The 22,328-nt window shown below is 36.8% G+C and overlaps 1 protein-coding gene across 3 annotated transcripts in view; it reads left to right on the plus strand.

Moving 5' to 3' along the window:
* Positions 1-22,328, plus strand: part of sptbn2 (spectrin, beta, non-erythrocytic 2) — a 59,453-nt gene that overhangs the window by 7,644 nt on the left and 29,481 nt on the right. For 2 of the 3 annotated variants that reach the window (XM_088440794.1, XM_088440795.1), the window contains exons 2-10: positions 2,310-2,505; positions 17,435-17,586; positions 17,735-17,908; positions 18,219-18,310; positions 18,438-18,518; positions 19,953-20,068; positions 20,261-20,373; positions 20,492-20,679; positions 21,733-21,850. In XM_088440794.1, coding sequence (XP_088296920.1) covers positions 2,349-2,505; positions 17,435-17,586; positions 17,735-17,908; positions 18,219-18,310; positions 18,438-18,518; positions 19,953-20,068; positions 20,261-20,373; positions 20,492-20,679; positions 21,733-21,850 — 1,191 coding nt within the window. In that variant the 5' untranslated portion in view covers positions 2,310-2,348. Of the gene's footprint in view, positions 1-2,309; positions 2,506-7,015; positions 7,559-17,434; positions 17,587-17,734; positions 17,909-18,218; positions 18,311-18,437; positions 18,519-19,952; positions 20,069-20,260; positions 20,374-20,491; positions 20,680-21,732; positions 21,851-22,328 lie in introns of those variants that run through there. The other variant, XM_088440797.1, reaches the window with a different exon arrangement.

A 22,328-nucleotide genomic window follows, 5' to 3' on the forward strand; every position in this document is an offset into this window, starting at 1 on the left:
CTTGAACTGTGAGGGGTTCGCGCTAACCACTTCAACACCGAGCCACCCTGTCAATTTCCAAATAATTAGAAATCATTATTAAAATAATTAAAAAAAAAATGTCCACCCTGTCTGTCGCAGACTTACTCAAACACAGGCTGTTCTCAATTTTAGTTTCGCAAAGAGCTTTGCTCTGGCTCGCTACATTACATATATTTGTGGCTATCATTAGCGGTGGCTGCAGTTTCAACTGGGTGTTTTGTGTTGATGTGGTAGGCTAAACTTCAGCTGCTTCTTCGATAGGCAAGCTCCTTTTTTTTTTTTTACAAGGAATGCATATCAGTCTAAGTTTATCAGAGCTGCCATTGTGGTGTTTGTTTAACGCTTTACTGGGCACAGCAATTGCTTTTGGACAATATTCTAAACAGGCAAAACAGCAGAAAGTGTCTGTAATAGCCATTGCTTAAATTCTAATGTACCCCTAAATTTCTCTAAAACCTAAACATTCTTGCCTCTTTAGGAACTGAAAATACAAAAACGTGTGCCTAATAAAAGGCCATTTTTTTGCTTTCGTCCAAAAGCGGCTGGTGTTCCCACTAAAGGGTTAAAGTAAAATTTCCCATTCATCGGATGACTACTCTCAAATGGGGTTCCATTTTCACGTATTCCTTCGTTTCCTGAATTTACCCTCCCACCTACAACAGGACTTTATCAAGTTATGCCAAACGTAATGACAGCCAATCAGTGTCCACTTCAGGGAGTGATTGACCTTAGTTCTCCAACCCCCAACAACTCAAGGACATGAAGCCTGATGCATAAAAAAAGTAAAAAAAACAATGAAGCAGATCTAATCACTCATCATACAGATAACATAGTTTGAGATTAAAAAAATGAATGTTTTAACCGTCTGATTAATTGATCGTAATTAATATGACAGCCCTACTATTGCGATCAATTATAATGGCGCTCGGTTGCAGCAGAGACATTGTGCATTTCCAGCACCTTAATACATTTACGTCAGTCGTGTGGTCAGTTGATATGATGTGAAATGTTGAGGGGGGTAGAGTGGAGGCAGTGTTCTGTCTTCTTGGTTAATCCCTGCCTTTAGTTCCTATTCCCAGCCCGCCTTAATCTCCTGCTAATAAGATTTTCAAGCTTTTGTTTGATTTTTTTTTTCATATGCCGTATATATAAAGTCAAATTGTGTGTAACTGATTTTTACTTGTCTTAGCATTGATTCATTTTGTGTCGAATGCCATGTTTATAGGTTTGCTTTTATTCTGACGTTCTTAATAATGCAATGGTTCAGTCGAGTGAGGAAGGCGCCCGTGGTGTGTTTTCTGGCCTTACTTTAGCTGGGGCTGAGAACACAGGCAGTATATAAAAAAATACTCATGATGTATAATTAATGGTCATGGTGTGCTGCTGTTTCTATGGCTCATGCTTTTATGCTATTAGACAACAAACCTAAAAGATGATGGACCATCATACTTCACTTAGAACTTCTTAATTAGAGATGAAATTGATCATTTTGTTTTCAATTATGCATCTACAGTGCAGACACAACAAACTGTTGTTAGTGAATTGACCCATAATGGACATTAATCTGGCCAATGCTCTTAAATAAGTGGTGTTTAATCCTTTACAGATTTCCAATTGAGCATTTATTCACCAAGGGTGGCATTTGTGTCTTCATGCTTTGTGTCTGACTGTACCACAAAAATGATCACATTATTCATTTATTATTATTATTAGGTTTTTTTTGTTTTCAGAAATTATTTTGTAAATTTTCTACAGATAGGGTGAAAAGAGAACAGTAAATCAAGTGTAGGTTTGGTTAATTTATTCAATGCCAAAGGCATGTAGTATTCTTACATTTTTAGCTTTTGCAATTCAGTATAAGTATAATAATCCAAATTCTGCAATTCAGTATAAGTAATCACTTTAATACTTGATTATCTATGGTAAACAGTTATTCTAGTACAGTTCGGCCAAAAGCAGCTGCTTTACCCAGTAGAAGGTCAATTCTTAGTAGTTAACATTTTAGACCCTTGAAAAAATGTCAAAAATACAAATACAAAATACCTGGGATTGAATGTCTGGAGTCCTATAAAAAATAAAAACCTGTAAAAATATGTTTTTGTGATTGAATGAGTTAATCGTAAAGACACTGGTTTCTGACTGAAAAATGAAATGCCCAATATCTCATTACATAAGCTCTGGCAGCTCCTTGTACAGCGAAAGCTCCCATCTGATATGCAGCTGTCAGCTTTTTCAACAATATCCTCTAGCTCCTCTGCGTGCTCTGACTTTGCCGTTTGCGACTTTAGGTTGGATGAATTTTCCTCCCGCTTGGACGCCTGGACACCATGAGCACCATCTCGCCCACAGACTTTGACAGCTTGGAGATCCAGCAGCAGTACAATGACATCAACAACCGCTGGGACCTGGCGGCAGAGACCGAATGGGACAACGAAAATAGTTCCGCGCGTCTCTTTGAGCGCTCGCGCATCAAGGCTCTTGCAGGTATCACCCATTTAGTGAAACTGTATTTTATCTCTTAGTCATTTTGGACAAAATGTCTTACACTTTTTCAAACATGAGCCTGGTCACATCCTGAGTGCTGACATTATCTTCCCGGCTCCTCAGTCTGCAGATAACATGCAATCCATCTTTAACTAATGGTCTCTGATTGGAGTGCTGATTAGATGACCTTTTATCATCCACATTTTGCTTTCACTCCGACTAACAGCTGTATGGTCCAGATTGTTCCTCTACTGTAGTTGGAGCTGACCACTTGTGATTGGCTCATCAGGGGATATTTGAAGTCTGGCTCTGAGCACAACTAAAGTGTTCTCCTTAATGATTTGCTTGAACGGTTAGGTGGCTGGAATCAGTTAATGGGGCTGGATTCAAGCTCATTACTCTATTACACATCCAGTGGAAGGTTATGCCTAAAAACAGTACACTTCCTGGACTGGACTTTCTCTTATACATATAAATCATTTGATCTGTATTGTATTGTAAAAATTTCAAGGCATGACAAGATACTGAATCTTTTTTATGTATTTTAATTCCTTTATTACTTAGCTTCACAGCTTAGTGATGCATTGTTAATGTTTTCGGAAAAACTATTTGTCAATTCCACAATTTTAATGGTAATATTCAAATTCAAGTTCAGTCGACTGGGTTAGGGGCAGCCGTTTCAAAAATAGATTTGTTTCGGTGGGGCTAAAATTAGCAGCGAGGCTACATCATAGTTATTGTGTTTAACAAACTGTTTAACGTGAGTTTTGTATGCTTCATCTTCATACACATGACCACAACTATTTAGGGGCTGTTATAAATAGAAATTGTACTGTAAAAATTAGCGTTAGTTATTGATAAGTTATTATAAAATACAGATTGGACAAAAAAATCTCAGGGCCTGTAACCTCACCCGTGGAAATGCAATTTTTTTAACTAATTTTCCAAGTCTCCTAGATTTATAAACAAGTAATATATACCATAAGGTTTGGAAACAAACAACAAAAAAAACAAAACAAAGAATCGATGGATAGACTAGTGAATGGATTAAATGACACAGACTGGTTTAATTCTGGAATGCATTTTTTAGTTGATTTTTCAGGTTAATGTGCACAGACATGACATTGTCATCCATGCAACTTATTTTATACTAAATCATTGTTGAGCAAATTTACCCAGTAGTGATCTTCATAAATTCTAAAGTTTAGAAATAAAGCTTCAAAGAACTACAAAAATGACAAAAAGAAAATATCAAAGACTAATAGTAATCAGAACAAATCTAATTAGGCTCTCTACTAACACAATTCCTTGTAGTCCAGAAAATGCAATTTTGTCATTATAGGGCAAGACAGAAATAGATACAAAAGAGGGCCATGTCAGAGAGAAACCTTCACTTCCAATACAATTCCAATACGCAGAAATAATAAGGTAACATTCCTTTTTTGCATCTTCTTCCAATGTGAAGTCTAATGTAGGGTGACCAGGTGTCTGTTTTTGACGGGACAGTCTTGATTTTCAGCTTTGTGTCTCGACTTCTGATGGATTTCACACCTCCACTGTTTTGTCTTAATTTCACATATATCATGTCCCGCCATCCCGCTATTTTTTTCCTTAATCCAGCAAGGTAATTATTAGGCCATGAGTGTGCCAATCACACATATAAAAAATGCTGAACACAAAGCATATCTGCTATGATTCTTGAGGTAATTTAAGATAGGTGAAGGTTATTGCTTGCTAGACACTGCTCCTCATCCATTTGAAAGTTTGAAAGTTGGCAATTCATATGTTGTCTAAATGCTATTTGACCTCCTACTTGTTTACAACTTGTAGTTTTGAGGAAAACCCAGCAGAGGGGAGCAAGAGGCAAGAGCCCACAATTACACTCTTGATTCCAATGTTAACAAAAGTTTTGAAGATATCTGTGCGCTATTTTTTTTCTGTAAACATTTTATGTCCAGATTTAATCATGTCTTAAATTTAAATTTTGAGTTGCAACAACTTTAGAGCCAACTTTAAAATCAGACTGATAAAAGTTAACCTTAATTATTGCAGCTAACCTTTAGTTTTACACTTAAATTGTTTTTATGTTTAATTATGTTACACCAAAACTATTAACTGAAGTTCAAATGATTGAGAATTAATATTCATCTAGATGTTGGGAAGGTTTATCTATTAACAATGGATGCGTTTTTTTGGTTAGATAGAGCAAAATAATGAAGTTCCACAAAGAACATTAAAAGGCAGTCTGAATTTCCTTCAGTTATTATTTTGTCAAAAATACAAATAGAATTTATGTGTTTAATATTGCAGCGCTGAAAGCAAGACATTCTTTAATTTCCATTGATTTTACATGAGTACAATTTACATGACACCTTTCCTGTGATGAACATTTTTTTGTATCACAGTAACCATCCTTTTTTGTGTGTGTGTGTGTGTGTGTGGGGGGGGGGGGGGTTATTGTTTTTTCCATAAACTTTAAGCTGAGTGATGTCCTTTCTTTTCATCGCTGTTCAATTTGTTTATATAATCAGCCAGTTGTTTTTATTTCTGTTTTACCATGCTGTTGTCCGTTTTTCTTTTGTCTTCTATTGTTTGTCAATGTTTCTCCATTAATTCAGTTTTTTTTTTTTTTTTTTCTGGGAGGGAAATGATTTAGCATCTCTGCTGAGCTATTTCTAATGCAGGCAGTCAAGTTAGCAAGTAAAGTTAGGCTAACGTTTTTGCTAGCTAGCTAAAACTGTAACATTCATTGAAATTGCCTGCACTAAAAAAGGATCAGGGTCCTGGCAGCACATTTCTGATGTTGTCTGTAGCCTTTATAGTCACTGTGACATACTACTCGCGTATTAATTTTTAATTATGATATCCACCATTATCCTTACTGATTCAAATCAGTTAAAACTTTGATTAAATTCAGTTGAATCGAGTTCAGTTTAAAAACTGGATTAACTCATTTAAAATGTGGTTTTACTAATCTCTGATTAGAGATAATCTTAGATTAAAGTAAACCTCGTTAGGGCAACCCAATACAAGGAAATTCCATTCTTCACAGCCCATAAAACACATCCATCTGATGACATAGCCACTTGTCTTGACACCATAGCATATTATTTGCCTGAATGATACCCAAAAAGTATGCACTCCAACATGAATACTTGCGATACCATCGCTGTTGGACAAGTACAGGCTTGATGTACACATTCTTTGACATGCTGTGGTAAATATTCCCCCTTGGGCCAAGGCCCCGCCCACCTTTGACAATTTACAAGACCTGCATCCTGTGTACACTTTGCTGCCTACTCACGCATGTGTCCCTCATTCAAAACTGTATCATCCTTTCTTGTTTAAAAACTCTTCTAGTGTACCGCACGATACAGAAGCACTGTACTGCTCATTTCCTCTGTCTACATTCAAGGCCTTTCACCAGACCAATGCGTGAATTGTTATTAGTTGGACTTTTCTCAGCTTTCATGTCTCGTAGTCTTTGAAGCATGTTACTGCTTTCTCTTTGTTTCTGCTCATTGCTTCTGTCAGGAAGAAGCATACTCTCATTGGATGTCATTAGTCTCACCACCACCCTGTACACACACACACACACACACACACACACAGTCGCATAAGTCTCAGGCCAGTTCATTTCCTAATGAGAGCAAACCAGATGCGCCTTGCTCATCAGGACATGGATGAAGAAAAAGCAAACAGTCCCTTTGAACTCTGCCCCCTGACCAGCCTAAAGGCCACTAAATGAAAAAAGGCCATGCCTCCAAGTCCTAATGCTCTTTATAGACTTGTGTAATTCATTGCACATGTAGGCACATCGTGCCTTGTTTTTTCTGACACTTTTCTAAATCATAGTCATTACTGTGTTGAGAGTAATAATTGCCCATTGTAGGATTTTCAATAAGTACATGACAGAGGCACACAGACACAATGTACTATTTCTGTGTTTGCCTTTATCCAACAAATCATCAAATGACTTGATAAAACTTGATCTGCAATTGTTTTAGGAAGATAACACCCCTCCGCTTCAGACCCTGCTCAATAAGTGTCCTGGAAGAAAGACATAACTTAATATTAGGAGCTTGCCGTGTTGCCAAGACACTTCAAAAACGTCCTTCTTTTCTCAAGCATTTCATCATATAGCACAACACATCCCGAGGAGCCAAAAAAAGGGAAGAATTAATGTTGTCTTTGAAAAGAATAGAGGAAGCATACAGCAAGTCAGTGCCTAACACACTTGAGTGTGTGTGCCTTGTTGGCAGACCACACCCCTTTTCTCCACGGAATTAAGGTGGCTGTGAGTAATCTGCCTCCGGTTACGCTGTACAAAGAGCTCGTAATGGTTTAGTCCACTTCCGCACACCCCCCTTTCCTTCTGTCCACCATTCTTTGGAAGGAAGCTCCTCCCTTAGCACACCTTATGCAAATGAGACGAGGAGGGCACAGCAGGCTTTGTTTACACAGCAATCCGACCACAGCCTGTTAGCCTGTTCTACAGGGCACCACTCCAGCAAATGTGAACAAGAGGAATATTCAGTGTTCCTTTGCTTAAACCACAAAAGATTACAATCTTTTTTTTTTTTTAACTCCAAGTGTGGTGAAATGATTCACACGAGGAGGTAAAACAGAGACCATTGTGTTCTTTAGTTTTTGACTTTTTTTTTTCAAACTAAAGACGCCGTTGCATTTTCATTGGACGAGGTAGAGGATTCCAACTTTTTGCAAGCTCATCTTTTGCCTTACTGAATCAACACATGAGGATTTAGAGGAAATTACAGAGACGTCGGGGCTATCCAAAAGGTTGATCTTCCGTAAAGCCCTTGAAAGGATTTGATGCTGTCTTAAAGTGGGAAGGTTTTTGCATTGCTGTGATATGCTTCAGGGCCCACTTTTATACCGTATCTAGGAGGAACATTTTGGAGGGAAACTTAAAAAAAAAAAAAGGCCATGGAATGGGAGCACAGAGACAGAGAGCCCTGCTTGTCTCCTGCAGCATTTGTTAATCAGGTGCAATACTCAAATATCCTGGAAGGAAGATTTAAACAGCTGCAAGGTAAGAGTTTTTACAACCTGCTCATTTGACTTCATTTGATTCTTCCTTTTTTTTAAATAATGGATCCGTGCCAAAATGAAAACTCAGAAACTCTTCATGAGGGCGGCAGTGTGGCACCTGATTACTAGGCCACCTGTCCTGAGCTTATTACAATGCATGGCTCTGTCTATAGCCCGCATACACATTGAACACTAACCCAAAACCTATTTTACTTTCATATTAACTTAAGAGCAGAAAGGAAGTATTTGGAACAACGATTGTGTAGTTCAAATAGCATTTTTGTGTTATTGTCTGGTCGGTTTCCTTGAAGTTGTGGACACGGTTTTCATAGGCCATAGGTTGTTGGCGGTCATTTTCTGTGTTCACGTTGCGGTGCGTGCAACAGGCTTTGTGCCACTGCTATGCATAAAGATCTCGCTGTTTGCAAGCTTCCAACCCCTCAGTGCTGGGTTCTCTTGCCCTACACTTTCTTCTGGTGTCGATTGTTGGAGATATATGTTTTTTATTTGAAATACAGAAGTAGAAAAATAAGATTGAAAGTGGTTAGTGCCTTAATGAATTTAGAAGTGACTGAAAATAGTTTCGCATCCAAACAGATGAGGGATTAGTGTATCGATTGCAAAGGAAGGAATATAGTCTTTTTTTTTCAAGAAGTGCCTGTCCAAAAACAAGAAAAAAAAGTTACAACTAATATAAGATCAAATTTAAGAAAATCTTTTTTAAAACTCTTCAATACTTTTTTCTCTACTTTAAAAATATGCCCTATTCTTTCAAAAAGCATTTTTGTTGGATTCAAGCAAACATATCCTGCATGCATTTTATTTAAATTCATATTGAATTAGAACATTTTTCATAACATTATACCCATGCAAAGCTGTCATTTTATGACTGAACAACCCAAAAAATCTTTCTCATGACTTTATTAATGAAAACTTTAGATGTAAGTAAATATAATTCGAATACATAATTTAACTTAAATTACATCGTAGGAAAACATAAGTGTCTTGCTCTAAATCACAAGTTTAAAACTCAAGACCCCGGGGTCAGATCCGGACCGCCATATCATTTTATGTGGGACACCAAATGCTGATTCGACTTCAGGTTTCTTGTTAAAATACTAAATTTGCGAGTTGTCTTCAATTTTTAAAGATATTTTTTGGGGAAAAAAAACAAAGCCATTTTTGTTCCCAATCTCTCTTTTGACAGTTTTATCGCCTCTGATTTAAAAACTAATTAGAAGTGAGACAACTCACCTAAAATGTATTTGATTTCAGTCATTCTAGCCCTCTGACAGAAACTAGAACTGCAATGTGGCCCGTAATAAAAAGGAGTTTGACATCCCTGCTGTAAATGCTTAAACCTATGCTCCAATGATAAAAGGTTTTGCTTTTTTTTTTTTTTGAAAATAAATAATTGGTGATGAAAAATTCCATTTTTTTTTGCAAACGTCTCCGAAATTAAGAAAAAAATGGTCTTGGTTTAAAGTGAAGATAATAAAACATAATCTTTTCATCTTGATATGAGGAAAGATATAAGTGCTTTGAGCAAAGAAATCTTACGAAAAATGCTTGATTTTATATGTTGATATAAGCATTCTTTTTTTAAAGATATATTTCTTTTTTTGACAAAAATAAGTATTTTTCTTTTTGGATTTTTTTTTTTTTTTTTTTTTTTTACTTTCCTAAAATTGTCTTTTTGCTGTTTATTCACTGATTGGATTTGAGTAAATATTCCCGTAACAGCAAAAACAAGTATTTTTTTTAAGAACATGATGTATTTAGGACAGAACTGCAAATACACACTTCCATAGTCACACGTCTTATGAGTAATTGTTACTTGTATTTCCGGTTTGACTGCACTTGAGGCTCATTCTTGGTGTCACTCCTCCTTCACCCCTGTGTTAAATCACGATGTTGGCTGGAGTTGCAGATAAACATAGTTGTGTGTCTAGCCTCCACACGTCATCCAAATGGAAGCATTCCCATTGTGTTGCACACATGTTTCAAGTCTTAGATTGAAATGTACATATTTTTAGATGAATCATGTATTATTCACTGTTAATAGTTAAATAATGACCGTATCACCAAAAGACCATTAATTTAAGTCAATTTATGAAAAAGTTTTGAACTGATATCCTCAAAGTATCATCATCAAAAGGAAATATTCATACCTGTTTTATACATGTTTTTGGTAATTTAGGAATAATGTGGGAACACAAATACACACTCCTACTAAGCCAAAAGCACACAAAGCAAGACCTGAACCTGTGGCACGTAATATCCGAAGGATAAGGCAAGTAAATCATTAACCGTAGTTAAAGTAGATAGCTGTAATGAAATCGTGAGCAGCATTGTAAAATTTATGTCTGAAGAAAAATATTTATTCATGCACACTCACATTTCTTTTCCAGCAAAAATATGTTCAGATATTGTGGTAATTTGTTATTTTAATAGAAATATATTATTTAAAATAATCTTCATGAATCACTGTATGAGCTTTATATTACTTTGTCAAGAGTGGAAGTATAAAACTACTGCTACTTTTTCAATTTTTGGGAGGCTTGTCAGTTTAACCTAGGGCTGCACAATTAATGAAATTTTAAGCGCGATCACGGTATTGGGTGCCACAATTAATTAGATGATCCTCAGCGATATTAACATTTAAAAAGCTGGCACATGTCAAATCAAGCACTTTGTCATCCTACCACCAGGGGGCAATGTTTCCCACATGTTAGCCTGACAAAAGCCTCCTTTTCTCACCCTAATATATTATTTACAAGTGTAAAATGGCGAGTTTTTCACCTGATTCCTAATATATACAGTGCTAGCTGTCAGCTCTCGAGACTCATTTTGAAAAATCATATTGGCAATAATTTCGGTTTGAAGTACGCTTCATTTATTTCAATGGTTTGCACTCAGCAAGTACGGTAGCTGTGTTGCCCTGTGTGCCAAGTTTTTGCCATGTCTTGGGTTTTTTTTTTTTTTAATTATTTACTTTTTTTTATTTATTTTAGTTTATTTTTATTATTTGTAAGTATCAAGCCATAAAGCCTTGGTTATATACTGCTTGTTTACATAAACGGTAATAAAAAAGACATGTTTGACTTCGATTTGACTTTGATTTCAATATTGATAAAAATAATCGTTATTATTATTTTGGCCATCATCGTGCTGCCCTAGTTTAACCCTTTCGCTACGATTTTGAGAAGAAAAAAAAACAACTTATGGCATATATTACTTGTTTATAAGTCTAGGATACTTGAAAAATTAGTTTAAAAATTCCCCCTTCTGTGGATTAGGTTACAGGCCTTGGGATTTTTGTTGCATCAGTATTTTATTTTGATGATAAAAATAATAATAATATAAACGTGGCAGAGAAGTGAAACTAATGACCAAACATCTACAATACCAAGTAATCAGTGTAATCTATAGTAGCACACTTATACAGGACATATCATCAATATATTTGCGCAGTACTAGACAGTTAATTGACAGCGCAGGCTACCTTGTTGACAGTGTGCTCAGCACTGGCTTGTTGTATATGGAAAAGTTTCTAGTAGCCACTAAAGTGTGTAGCTCGGTGTGTGTAAAGAACCGTTGGGATGTCATTTCATCTTATTGCCACCATTCCTATATCCACTGCCGTTTTTTTTCCCAACGGGAGTGAAAAGGGTTAATCAATATCTGTATTTGTGTTGTTTTTGTCATGCATTTACTCATTTGTGTTAACTTTCTGCGGACTTTTGGACTTTAGTATAGTGTGGTCTAAATTCCTTGCCAGCATGATTTTTTTAAAATGCCTGAAATGGTAGCTCATCAACATCAAAATTCAGCCTTCTTTTTACTTTCTCATTTTGATTATTCACTCTTCAAAATGTGCCCAAGCTAGCATAAAAATTCCAGTATTCATCTGTACATATTGCAAGTTTTATAGTCTTTTTCATTGACATGTTTTGTGAGGATACTTCAAGTTAAATTTCAAACCTTGAAGCTCACCTCTAACCGAGTTTTGTAACTTCATATATCGAAAGTTCTTACTCAAGTGGCCTGCAGCTGTATTTTGGAAGAGTCACGTTACCTTTGTGAGAGTTCAGCATCCGCAGACACACACACAAGCCAAATAAAATTCCCTCTCTTTGTTTGTACAGTTAGACCAATATTAACAGTTTGCTCTTACAAGTATGTCACAAGACAGTGTCCATTTTGGAGGTTGGGGGACAAAAACTGTCATGTTGACATTTTACATCTGTTTTCTGTCCAGATGTTGTGGCCTTCGGGGTCCCTGTTTCTATCTCCTCTCCCATGGGATTGGCCTTGGCCAAGCCTTTCTTCCCCTCACTTTTGCATTATCAACCACAGCTGCAGATGGCTGAATGCTACTTTGATACCCTCACTGTCTCCACCAAGGAGACAAGAAGAACCGTCGTTGTGTTATTGCTCTTTTCACAGAAGCGTGTTGCTTTGCTTTGACCTCAAACGGTTGTAAGCGGAAAAAGAAAGAGTGTACGTACATCATGTTGCAAGGTGGCAGTTTTACCACAGGCCTACTTTTAGTAGCAGAGTAGAGCAAAGGCAGTTCCGCTTTCATGGCAATATGCAGCCTTGTGCATCTCTACTGCATGTGCTATTTTGCAGTTTGCTTACACATTCACCCTTTTATTTAAACTTCAATGATTGGCTTGGTGATAATTAGCTGGAAGTGCTACGCAAAAATTTGCATTGTGTTGCACTGAATTTACTCTTTCATTTTGTCCATGGTTTTATTTTGTCCATATCCATTGGTTCCATGAACTAAAAACTTCTAAATACAGATTTTTTTTAGAAATGGGTTAGGGTTAGATTAAATGGGTTAAATTACACCGTAATTTAAAAACGTATTTTGAGTCATATGAATTGGTTGTGTCTAACCATCTAACGAAATATTACAGAGTATTATTTATAGGATTATTTTAAGGATTATACAAAATAAAATGGTGGTTGGGTTGGTACGAATCCTTGTAGAGCAGTAGTCCTCTAACGGGGATTCCTCTGGGGTTACGTGAAAGCACCAATGATGAGGTTGTGTAATATTTTTAACAGGATTTTTGCGGGTATAAGCAAATATAATTTAAATGTTTTTATTGCTGTGGCAGGAACAGTATTTTTATTATTAGGTTGAACATGAAGCAACTTATTGCTAAATTGTGGGGGTGGTCGAGAGGACGGCTGATACCAGTATTGGCTGCCATCAATACCATGAACTGAGACCAAATAAATGTTTTGTGATAGCGATTCTAGGTATCGGTACTTAACCTCACAATTAAATTGTGTCACTGACTCCATTGCAAAACATTGTATACTTTTATGTTGTTAAGTTTACAGATGCACATTGTCATTATGATGCAATTTTCCAGCTGTTGAGTCAGGAATAAACGAGATGATGTAACATGATCCATCATCTGGATTAACTGAATGAAATTTGCTGGCGATACCACTACACTTATAATTCCAAAGTTAAATCAATCAGACAGGGATGGCACAGGATTCTGTTTAAGTATTTTTTGTTGTTGTTTTTCAACCAAGCATGCTTTGCAAGGGTTGGGGGGTCCTTGGCTGAAAGAAGTTTTTCATGGGGTAAATAAATCAAAAAAATATTAAGAATCACTTTTCTAGATGAAGACCGGACAAAGCACCATTAAATGTTGTTGTGGCTCAGGAAGGGATTTTTCATGTCCATGTCACAAGGTCATCAATAGAACGGTCCATTCCCAAATCATGATCGCACCACCATCTGTTTATGACGACGGGTGCTGAAGGACTCCTTTTTCATCTCACTTACCAGTTGGAAAGTTTTAAGGTGGGCTATATATTTGTGACGGTTAAGATTTAGGGTGGCGTTTATCTTTTGTTCATTAAAATAACATGTACTGTATCTGGTTAGCCTCAAATAACTGAGCTGAAATGTAGGACAAAAGTCATCCTCCCACGGAGTTTCCTGGTTCCTTCACCATTCGTTTCTGAAGGAATGACCAAGTGAAGGTCATTGAAGCAGATTAAAGCAGACATTTGTTTACCCATTCTTTCAGAGGACATGGTGACCAGAGGCTGAGATGAAATGTCAGAAGTTCAAGGGCATTTCATCCCAACACTGACACCAACCAACAATGAGGTGGGAAGAATATTTCACAAGGAAGGAAAATTTATCAGGATTTTTGGGATGACCTGGTTCTCTGCTATCTTTTTTGTGATAGCTTATCAGAAATAGTCCAACGTGTTTGGCCATATCAGAAAGGTAGCTTGTACTCTTTCACATCATGTGATGGTGAGCTATTATCAGACTGGGTGACGACAAAGTGCGTTGCCATGCTGGATTCGTTGATCTCATTTTCAGCGGTGAAAATTCACAGTATTCCACTCACATATGCTCTTTTATTTTTTTTTTAACAATTAAATGCTACTTTGTTCCTGAATGAGAACTGCAATAATACTCACTGCCTGTATTTGGACACAGAACAAAGCTTTGGTGGAATTTGAACACGGCTGCTGAGAACTGAAGCAATAAACTTTTTGCTCATTGCCACATGTAGTAAATCACTGTAATGTATTGTATGTGTGTTCCTTTAAATCCAATATTTCAGATTTTACACATTTTGTTGAACATATGTGGGGTTTATTTGGGTGGGGAGGGACTTCTGACATTTTATTCATTGTTCAGTAATATATATATATATATATATAATATATATATATATATATAATATATATAAACAGCATTGATGTGTGTTTGCCGGCAATTACCTTGTCATTAGGCGGCACGTTGACTGCTGTCCACTTGCCCATTGTCTGTGTGGGTGTTGTGTCACAACATGACCATGCCTATTGAGGAATGCAGCCTCCTTCACTGTCTTTATCATAATAATCCACCCCTTCACTCCCACGTGTGTACAACGTTCATGTTTTTGTACATCCCTTCATTTGTGTCTTGTCTTTTCATTTTCTTTCTTTAGCGCCTGACTGATACGGATTATTTTTATGCCGATGATGATTTTATCAGAAAAAATGTACAGATAAACCGACCATTCATTAAAAAAAAAAGATAATGAATAAAATAGCATTCTGTAGCATTTCATTCTGGCATCAAGTGATGACATTTACGTAAATTCTTTGTACAGCTGGTAAAAATGAAGATTTTGAATGACAGGTCTGCATAGCGAATTCATCAACAAATTTCATGATATATTTAAGGATACACTAGGTTATGGTATAGATTTATTATAACATCTATTTATATTAACATCTATTTATTATAACAAACAATTTATATTTAAAAAAAGAGAATCACACCACTGTTACCACTGCTGTAAATAGTTAGAGTATATAAATCTAAAAAAAATAATTGGAAGATATCAGCCATTTGGACCATTCTTTCTGGATATGTTTGAAGGGATTTCTCTGGCACTATTCTTTAGTATAAAAGTAAACATGCTCACCTTCGTTATTATTGTTTGGAAGGAAAATAATGTACTTTCCGCAATTGCTTCACTAGAATGACCTATTTGTCATTTATGGACAAAATTGCATTTTCCAAAACGCACTCAAAAGCTTTCTAGACTTTTACAGTTCAATGTATTGAAATGCATACTGTTTTAGGTAGCTGTCGTTTTGCCTCATGACGACCTTTGACATCTTAGCAACAACAAATATTACGTCTTTGTGTGTCTTATGTGGCCTTGTGTTTTCATGTTGAACCTTTTTTACAGCAAACCACAAAATGTCAGTTGAGTGCCCAAGCTGGGTTTTCAAAATAGAGGTGTGCCATCTAACAATAGGGGTGTGCCATGGAACATCACAATGCTGCCCTTTTTAAACATTCATTTCATTCCCCAACAACCTTGAATGCTGCCCGAACTGTGGGAAATTCCATCTTCCTCCGCCTCGCTATTCATTTTACTGGAGGTGATTAGGCCTTATAATGATAGACTAATTTCACGTTAAATAGGTTGTATCAAATCAAATACCACAATTTACCATCATTTTACTCTCTCCATGAGAATGAGTTCTTTCTTATTAGTGCATAATGAGCCATTTAGAGAACATTGCAAAAAGAATTCATCTTTGCTTCCCTTTCTAAAGTCCTGAGCAATCCTAAGAGTGTAGATGATGATCTATGATCATAGATTGATGAATCAGTCAATTCGGGCAGGGTTACCCGGGCCGATAATTGGGGCAGCTATTCGCCATATTGGCATCCGGCTTTTTTATTAATCTTACGAACGATAAACTGCCTCATTATGACTCTGATCATGCACTTGATCATGTCTGACTGTTTGTAATGGAGCCTCAGTTCAGCACTGTCCCGCCCATAGCAGCATCTGATTGGTTAGCCGTGCAAGAGCCAGCGCCAATCAATAGTGAAGGCAGTGGTCCAACCTGCTTTAGGTTCGTTTAAAGCGAATTTACCAAATTTTTAACATTGAAAAGGACATTGAATTACCTTGGGTATTAAATGTGCTTTATAAATAAAATTACATTGCCTTCTTTTGAATCCCCGCTAGCCTTTTAGGCTAACCTGTGCTAGTAAACAGGGGCCGAAGCAGCATGCAGGGTTAGCTGCTAATTTATGATGTCATCACCCTCATTTTCAATTAAAAAAACATTCTTTCAACACAGATTGATCACTGACAGAGGTTGAGTAAATTGAAGTTAGTGGTTTGCTGGGAAGTATGGTGAGAAAAAAATGTGTGTGTGGGGTAGGGGTGTGAAGCCTAAGTGCCTTACTGCAATGAATATTCCTTGATTTCTTGATTTGAATATTGGCTTTAAATATTGTTTTTTTGGCGTCATTGACCCCTGATAATCGGTATCAGCATATTAGTCAATCTCTTACTTAGGGTTAACTGGAATGGCCATTTGCAATCAAGTGATAAAGTGTTATAAAAGAAATGAACTGTGTCATGGTAAAATATTTAGTGGCTGGTGAAAACATTTGGTAGCAATGCTAATGGCGCTTTAATGTTTTGAAAGACCAGTAAGATACTTTCTCCTTCAGGATGTGAAAGAGGAAGTACCTTCATTCAGCCCGCAATAGTTTAAATGTAATTCACGTTGGTATTGTTGCTCCACCTTAGGAGGCCGTGTGTGAAATTTTAGAATAGTTCTTTTTTTTTTTTCCCCTCAAATGGTTGCAAGAGTAGTTGATTACACAACTGCTGTTTTATGTTTCCTCATGTTCAGTGAACTTTACCCTTTTGGACTTTATTAATAAACTCGCAATGTGGCAGATTTCATGTTACCTTGCAATACTCAAGCTGTTTACTTTAAATGGAGTAGAATTTATACATACATGTAAATCCTGTGTTTTGTATTGTTTTATTAATAGCACAACGTGCCATATTAGAGTAGCGAAGGGAGACCTCATGTCCTAGAAATGAGGCCACCTTGTTTTAGCTGGTAGAAAAGGATTAGCCTCTTATTCCCCTGCTCCATATGTCTGAGCTGCTGTTAGAGTTGAAATCATTCATTCTTTTTTAACATTTCACTCAGATAAAGCGAAACGTTTTGTAAACTTACTTTATTTGTACTTTTGTCATCGTCATTCCACATTAATGTTACAAAACCTTAAACAAATTAAAATAACTTCCTAACTGATGAAGTGACTGAATTAATTCAATTCCAAAAACATATTTACACTTTTTTTTTTTTTCTTTAAATCTCGAGACATTCTATTACTGTATGCCTTTGGGATTGAATGAGTTAATGGACTAGACCTCTTAATTTACTGTCTGGTCCTGACGGTTTAAAATTGTTGAATGTACTGAATGTGATTTTGTGGGCTCATTTTACTCATTGCAATTCAATCAATTGAGAATATTTTCCTCTCCTTGTGATTCCTTCCTAGACGAGCGTGAAGCTGTCCAGAAGAAGACCTTTACCAAATGGGTGAACTCTCACTTAGGCCGAGTCAGTTGTCGCATCGGCGACCTGTACACTGACCTGCGCGATGGCCGCATGCTTATCCGCCTGCTGGAAGTGCTCTCAGGAGAACAGCTGGTCAGTATCTCAGAAAAAAAATCAATTTCTGTCCCCCTCCTGGAACCGAAAGCTGAGAGGAAGGACACATCATGTGCTTCATTTCGTCATTTTTATGTGTGACCTTATTTCTCTGTTTTTTTTTTTTTTTGCCGTTCTTGCTGAACAGCCAAAACCCACTAAAGGCCGCATGCGTATCCACTGCTTAGAAAATGTGGATAAAGCTCTGCAATTTCTCAAAGAACAAAAGGTCCATCTAGAAAACATGGGATCACATGACATTGTGGACGGGAATCACCGTCTCACCCTGGGGCTCATCTGGACCATAATTCTTCGCTTCCAGGTAAGAAGAACAATCAGTGAGGTGACGTTGACCAACGTGCCGAGTCTTTACTGCCAATCATCATGAATGGGGTTCCAGCAATCAATTATTTTATTTGTTTTGTTTTGGTCTTTTTTTCATGTTGTTTTAAAATAAACTAAAGAGCCAATCTTTTGAAAGGCTCTTTTTAGTAAACGGCTCGAGAAAGAACAACTCCCTTTGAAAAGCCAAAACTCCGATCACTTATCGAACCAAAATCCTCATTTCGTCTCTCGCTGTATTATCCAAACTGGGATATGCGATGAGAAATTAACAAACAATGTGGCTACAGATTCAGGACATCAGTGTTGAGACAGAGGACAACAAAGAGAAGAAATCCGCAAAAGATGCCCTTCTCCTGTGGTGCCAAATGAAAACCGCTGGGTGAGAAATCAGATAGAAATTTTATGACTAGCTATTAGGCCATTTATGGTAATATACTGTTAAAGCAGTTATCACTGTATGCGTGTTTGATGTTAATTCCTTCTCATCTCTGTCCTGGCCTCCGCAGCTACCCCAATGTCAACATCCACAACTTCACTACCAGCTGGAGGGATGGCCTAGCGTTCAATGCCATCGTACACAAACACAGGTCATTGACATCTCCTTGTACTTGATGCTTTTTTTTTTCTGCATTGGTATGTGCAATGAAACTAGTTATTGATGACTCTGTGAATGGAATTTTCAAAGTGAGGTTGTACATCTTCGTAATGGGCACGTTTTGCTTTGCACCTTCTATGTTTTTTTTTACTTGTATCACCTGCTGCAGTGCCATCACGCTTCTCAAGGGTCTTTTTATTCAGGTCTTCTTCCGCAGTCTGTGGGATGGCTAAAGATAAAAATAAAAGTGGGAGTGTGATGACCTAGATCACAGAAATAATAACCCTCTTCGTTTATATACTTGCACATCCAGTGGGTAATAATTATCATTTATAGCTCATTATTACTTTCAATGTATGACATATAGTATGGAGTTTGGGCCATACATATAAAACAAATGCCTTTTTAAGTGACAGAAAAGACCTATAAGAATTAATAAAGCTAAATATATAGAAGCAACAAATCAATTATTTCATTTCAATTCATACCTGTACTTTGAAATTCGATATTTCGGCAAATACTATACAGTGCAAATGCTGTACAAAGTCCATAATATGTTACTCTGTCAGAATAACCAGAAGCTTTTTGAAAGTAGAGATGTTTGTTATGACTTGAGAGGAACCGGTCTCTTCAGAAAGCACAAGATAAGGATCAAGATAATGCAAAAATGTCACTGTTAAAGGTGTGATGTGTCTGTTAAAAGTGTAAACTCATAGAATAGTTATGAAAATGATTTGAAAATTTGTAGTTCAATGAATTCAAAAGAATGTGGAAACTCAATTCATTGAGCTGATATATGAACAAACTGACAAAGTGTTGTAAAAGTGGTAGTGTGTTTTTTTTAAAACCTTTTTTTATGTATGTAGTTCTTTTGCGAAATGAGGAAATTTGTATTGGTGTACGGTGGCTATTTTCTTGGCCGAAATATGTTTTGTTGATATAAAAAGCATGTCGTCCTGATAAGGTTTAGCATCTTCCAAAGCCTTTTTGTTTGGCTATTTTACTGGAAAAACACTTGGGTTACTCCGAATGAAGCCAATCGAATCAATAACATGAATGAATAATGCTGTTAGAAAATTTTAAAAGCCTGCGGTGTCTCAAGCTAAGACTCCACAAGGATACAGTGGTTAAATGTTATCGAAGGTTAACATTGCTCTCAATGCAGTTAATGAAGGATATCTACAGTATATAAAAGCCGACAGTACCATTAAAATAACCGTTAGGTAGAAAGGAGGCGAGTCATGATTGAATTGTCCTCGTCTTTAATAGTTTATTTTCAATTTCCGAGTCTATCATCCGAGCAGTCAGTATTTTAATAGATTGTAAAATGTATTTCAAGGTCTATTTCTCTGATGATGCATTTTTATCCTGCCTCCCCCTGCAGTTTGCTCCGATTAAAATAATAATTGCTCCCTGGCTTTTGCAGACCCGACTTGATTGAGTTTGACACCCTGAAAAGGTCCAACGCTCACTACAATCTCCAGAATGCTTTCAATGTGGCCGAGAAGGAGATGGGCCTTACTAAGCTGCTGGACCCAGAAGGTGAGTGGCTAAAGCCCCTACAAATACACAAAGTCTTATGTAACTGGCGCTACGGAACCACTAATTCCGTGGCCTGATTGATGGATTACCAGCTTCAATTATAGTGTCCATGGCACTATATCACGTCAATTCCTACAATGTATTTCCAAATACGATCCCAACTTTACAACCCGCTCTATTTCTCCCTCCAAGATGTTAACGTTGACCAACCGGATGAGAAGTCCATCATTACGTATGTGGCGACCTACTACCATTACTTCTCAAAGATGAAAGCGCTAGCAGTGGAGGGCAAACGTATTGGCAAGGTTAGCTCCTTTTGAACCATGATAATGTACACGCGTGTATATGAATCATAAATATCCCACGAGTATGTGCTTGCCATTCGATTGGCTAGTTGATTTAATCATTACGCCCATCTTGCAGGTTCTCGATTATGCCATTGAAGCTGATCAGCTCATCGACAAGTATGAGACCTTGGCCTCAGAGCTACTGGAATGGATTGAGCAGACAATCGTGACTCTGAATGATCGGCAGCTAGCCAACTCACTCAGTGCTGTACAAAACCAGCTCCAGGCTTTTAATTCTTATCGCACTGTGGAGAAACCACCCAAGTGAGTAAGAGAACAAACTCAGTCTAACAATGACCCTGTTTTGTTTTCATAGCAGTGGCGTTGTTAAGCTGTTTTTAGGGGCCCCCATAAATGATTTGGTAGATTTTTCTCTATCTGTCTATCTGTCTGTCTGTCTGTCTATCTATCTATCTATCTATCTATCTATCTATCTATCTATCTATCTATCTATCTATCTATCTATCTATCTATCTATCTATCTATCTATCTATCATCTATCATCTATCATCTATCATCTATCATCCGTCCATCCATCCATCCATCCAGTAGATCTATTACAAAAGGGCCAAATGTGCAATATAAAATGGCCTTAAAATAATTTTAAATAAGTATGCACATAATTCAACATGTTTCTCCAAGATGCCCTTGTCATGTGCCGATATCAATTCCTGCATACAGTTTTGCATGCCTGTACACTGTAAATATATATTTTTGGAGCATTATAGTTACAAATGTGTGGACTATGTTTGTGTAATGCAGGGGTGTCAAACTTAATTTTACTGTGCGCAACATTGTAGTCATAGTTGCTGTCATAGCTTATGACTGAAGTAAAATAAAAAAAGATATACTTTGAAATTCTATAATTTGACAAATTGCACCAAAAAGACTGACATAAATCATAGCTCCAACATAAAATAACGATTGGGAATTTAACAAAAATTAAAAAAAAAAAAAAAAACAACTTATTTCCCACATACCTTTTAAAAGTTGAAGACTTGCAAGTTTGGTATACAGTACTAGATAAAATGATGAAGTCAAATCAACATTTTGCGGACAACATAAAATTTTATGGTGGGCAAGTTCTGGCCCCCGGGCCTTGAGTTTGACACCCGGGAAAAACAGACTGAAATGACACTACAAATCTAATGTGTTGTCTTTAAGCATGTAAAATGTTGTGCTCATATCAGCACTGGATTTATTCACATATGTGAATAAACTTTTGGGGTTTAAGCCCCGCACCCTATCCATAAAACCCAGGTCCATTGTTATTTATTAATATGTAGAGTTTTTAACTGTGATTGTTTGCCGCAACAGATTCACAGAGAAAGGAAACTTGGAAGTCCTGCTCTTTACCATCCAAAGCAAGATGAGAGCAAACAACCAGAAAGTTTACACGCCAAGAGAGGGAAAACTCATCTCTGACATTAATAAGGTGTTGCTTTATCCACAAATGCACGCATCCATTAGTCAAAGTGCAACTCCAGGCAAAAAAAAATGATGGACTCGCCAGTCTCGAGGATGTTTATGCAGTTGTTTAATTTTGTCGAAAAAAAAAAGAAGCAGATGACACAAAACTAAAGTCATTTCAAATGGCAAATTTCTGGCTTTAAGAAACACTAAAAGAAATTAAGAGATAAAGATGTGCTAGTCACTAACTGTTACTTTTTTAGACCAAGCGGTTGGAAAAAACAAAAATAGAATCACTCCATTCTGAGGAAAAAACAAGGGAATCTCCCTGTAAATTGCCATTCCTAAATCTGACACTTGCATCAGATTATATCTGAGAGCCTTTGCACCAAACAGACTCCCATAAATCATAGGTCCAACACAAGAGATGTCAATTGAAAAAAAGACTCCAAAAAGTGCAAGACCAAAAATAAGAAAAATGTAAAATATGGACACATTTTCTT

This window comes from Hippichthys cyanospilos, chromosome 18 (genome assembly GCF_059441005.1).
Source record: "Hippichthys cyanospilos isolate Australia breed blue-spotted pipefish chromosome 18, RoL_Hcya_1.0, whole genome shotgun sequence".
In the NCBI taxonomy this organism is placed as follows: domain Eukaryota; kingdom Metazoa; phylum Chordata; class Actinopteri; order Syngnathiformes; family Syngnathidae; genus Hippichthys; species Hippichthys cyanospilos.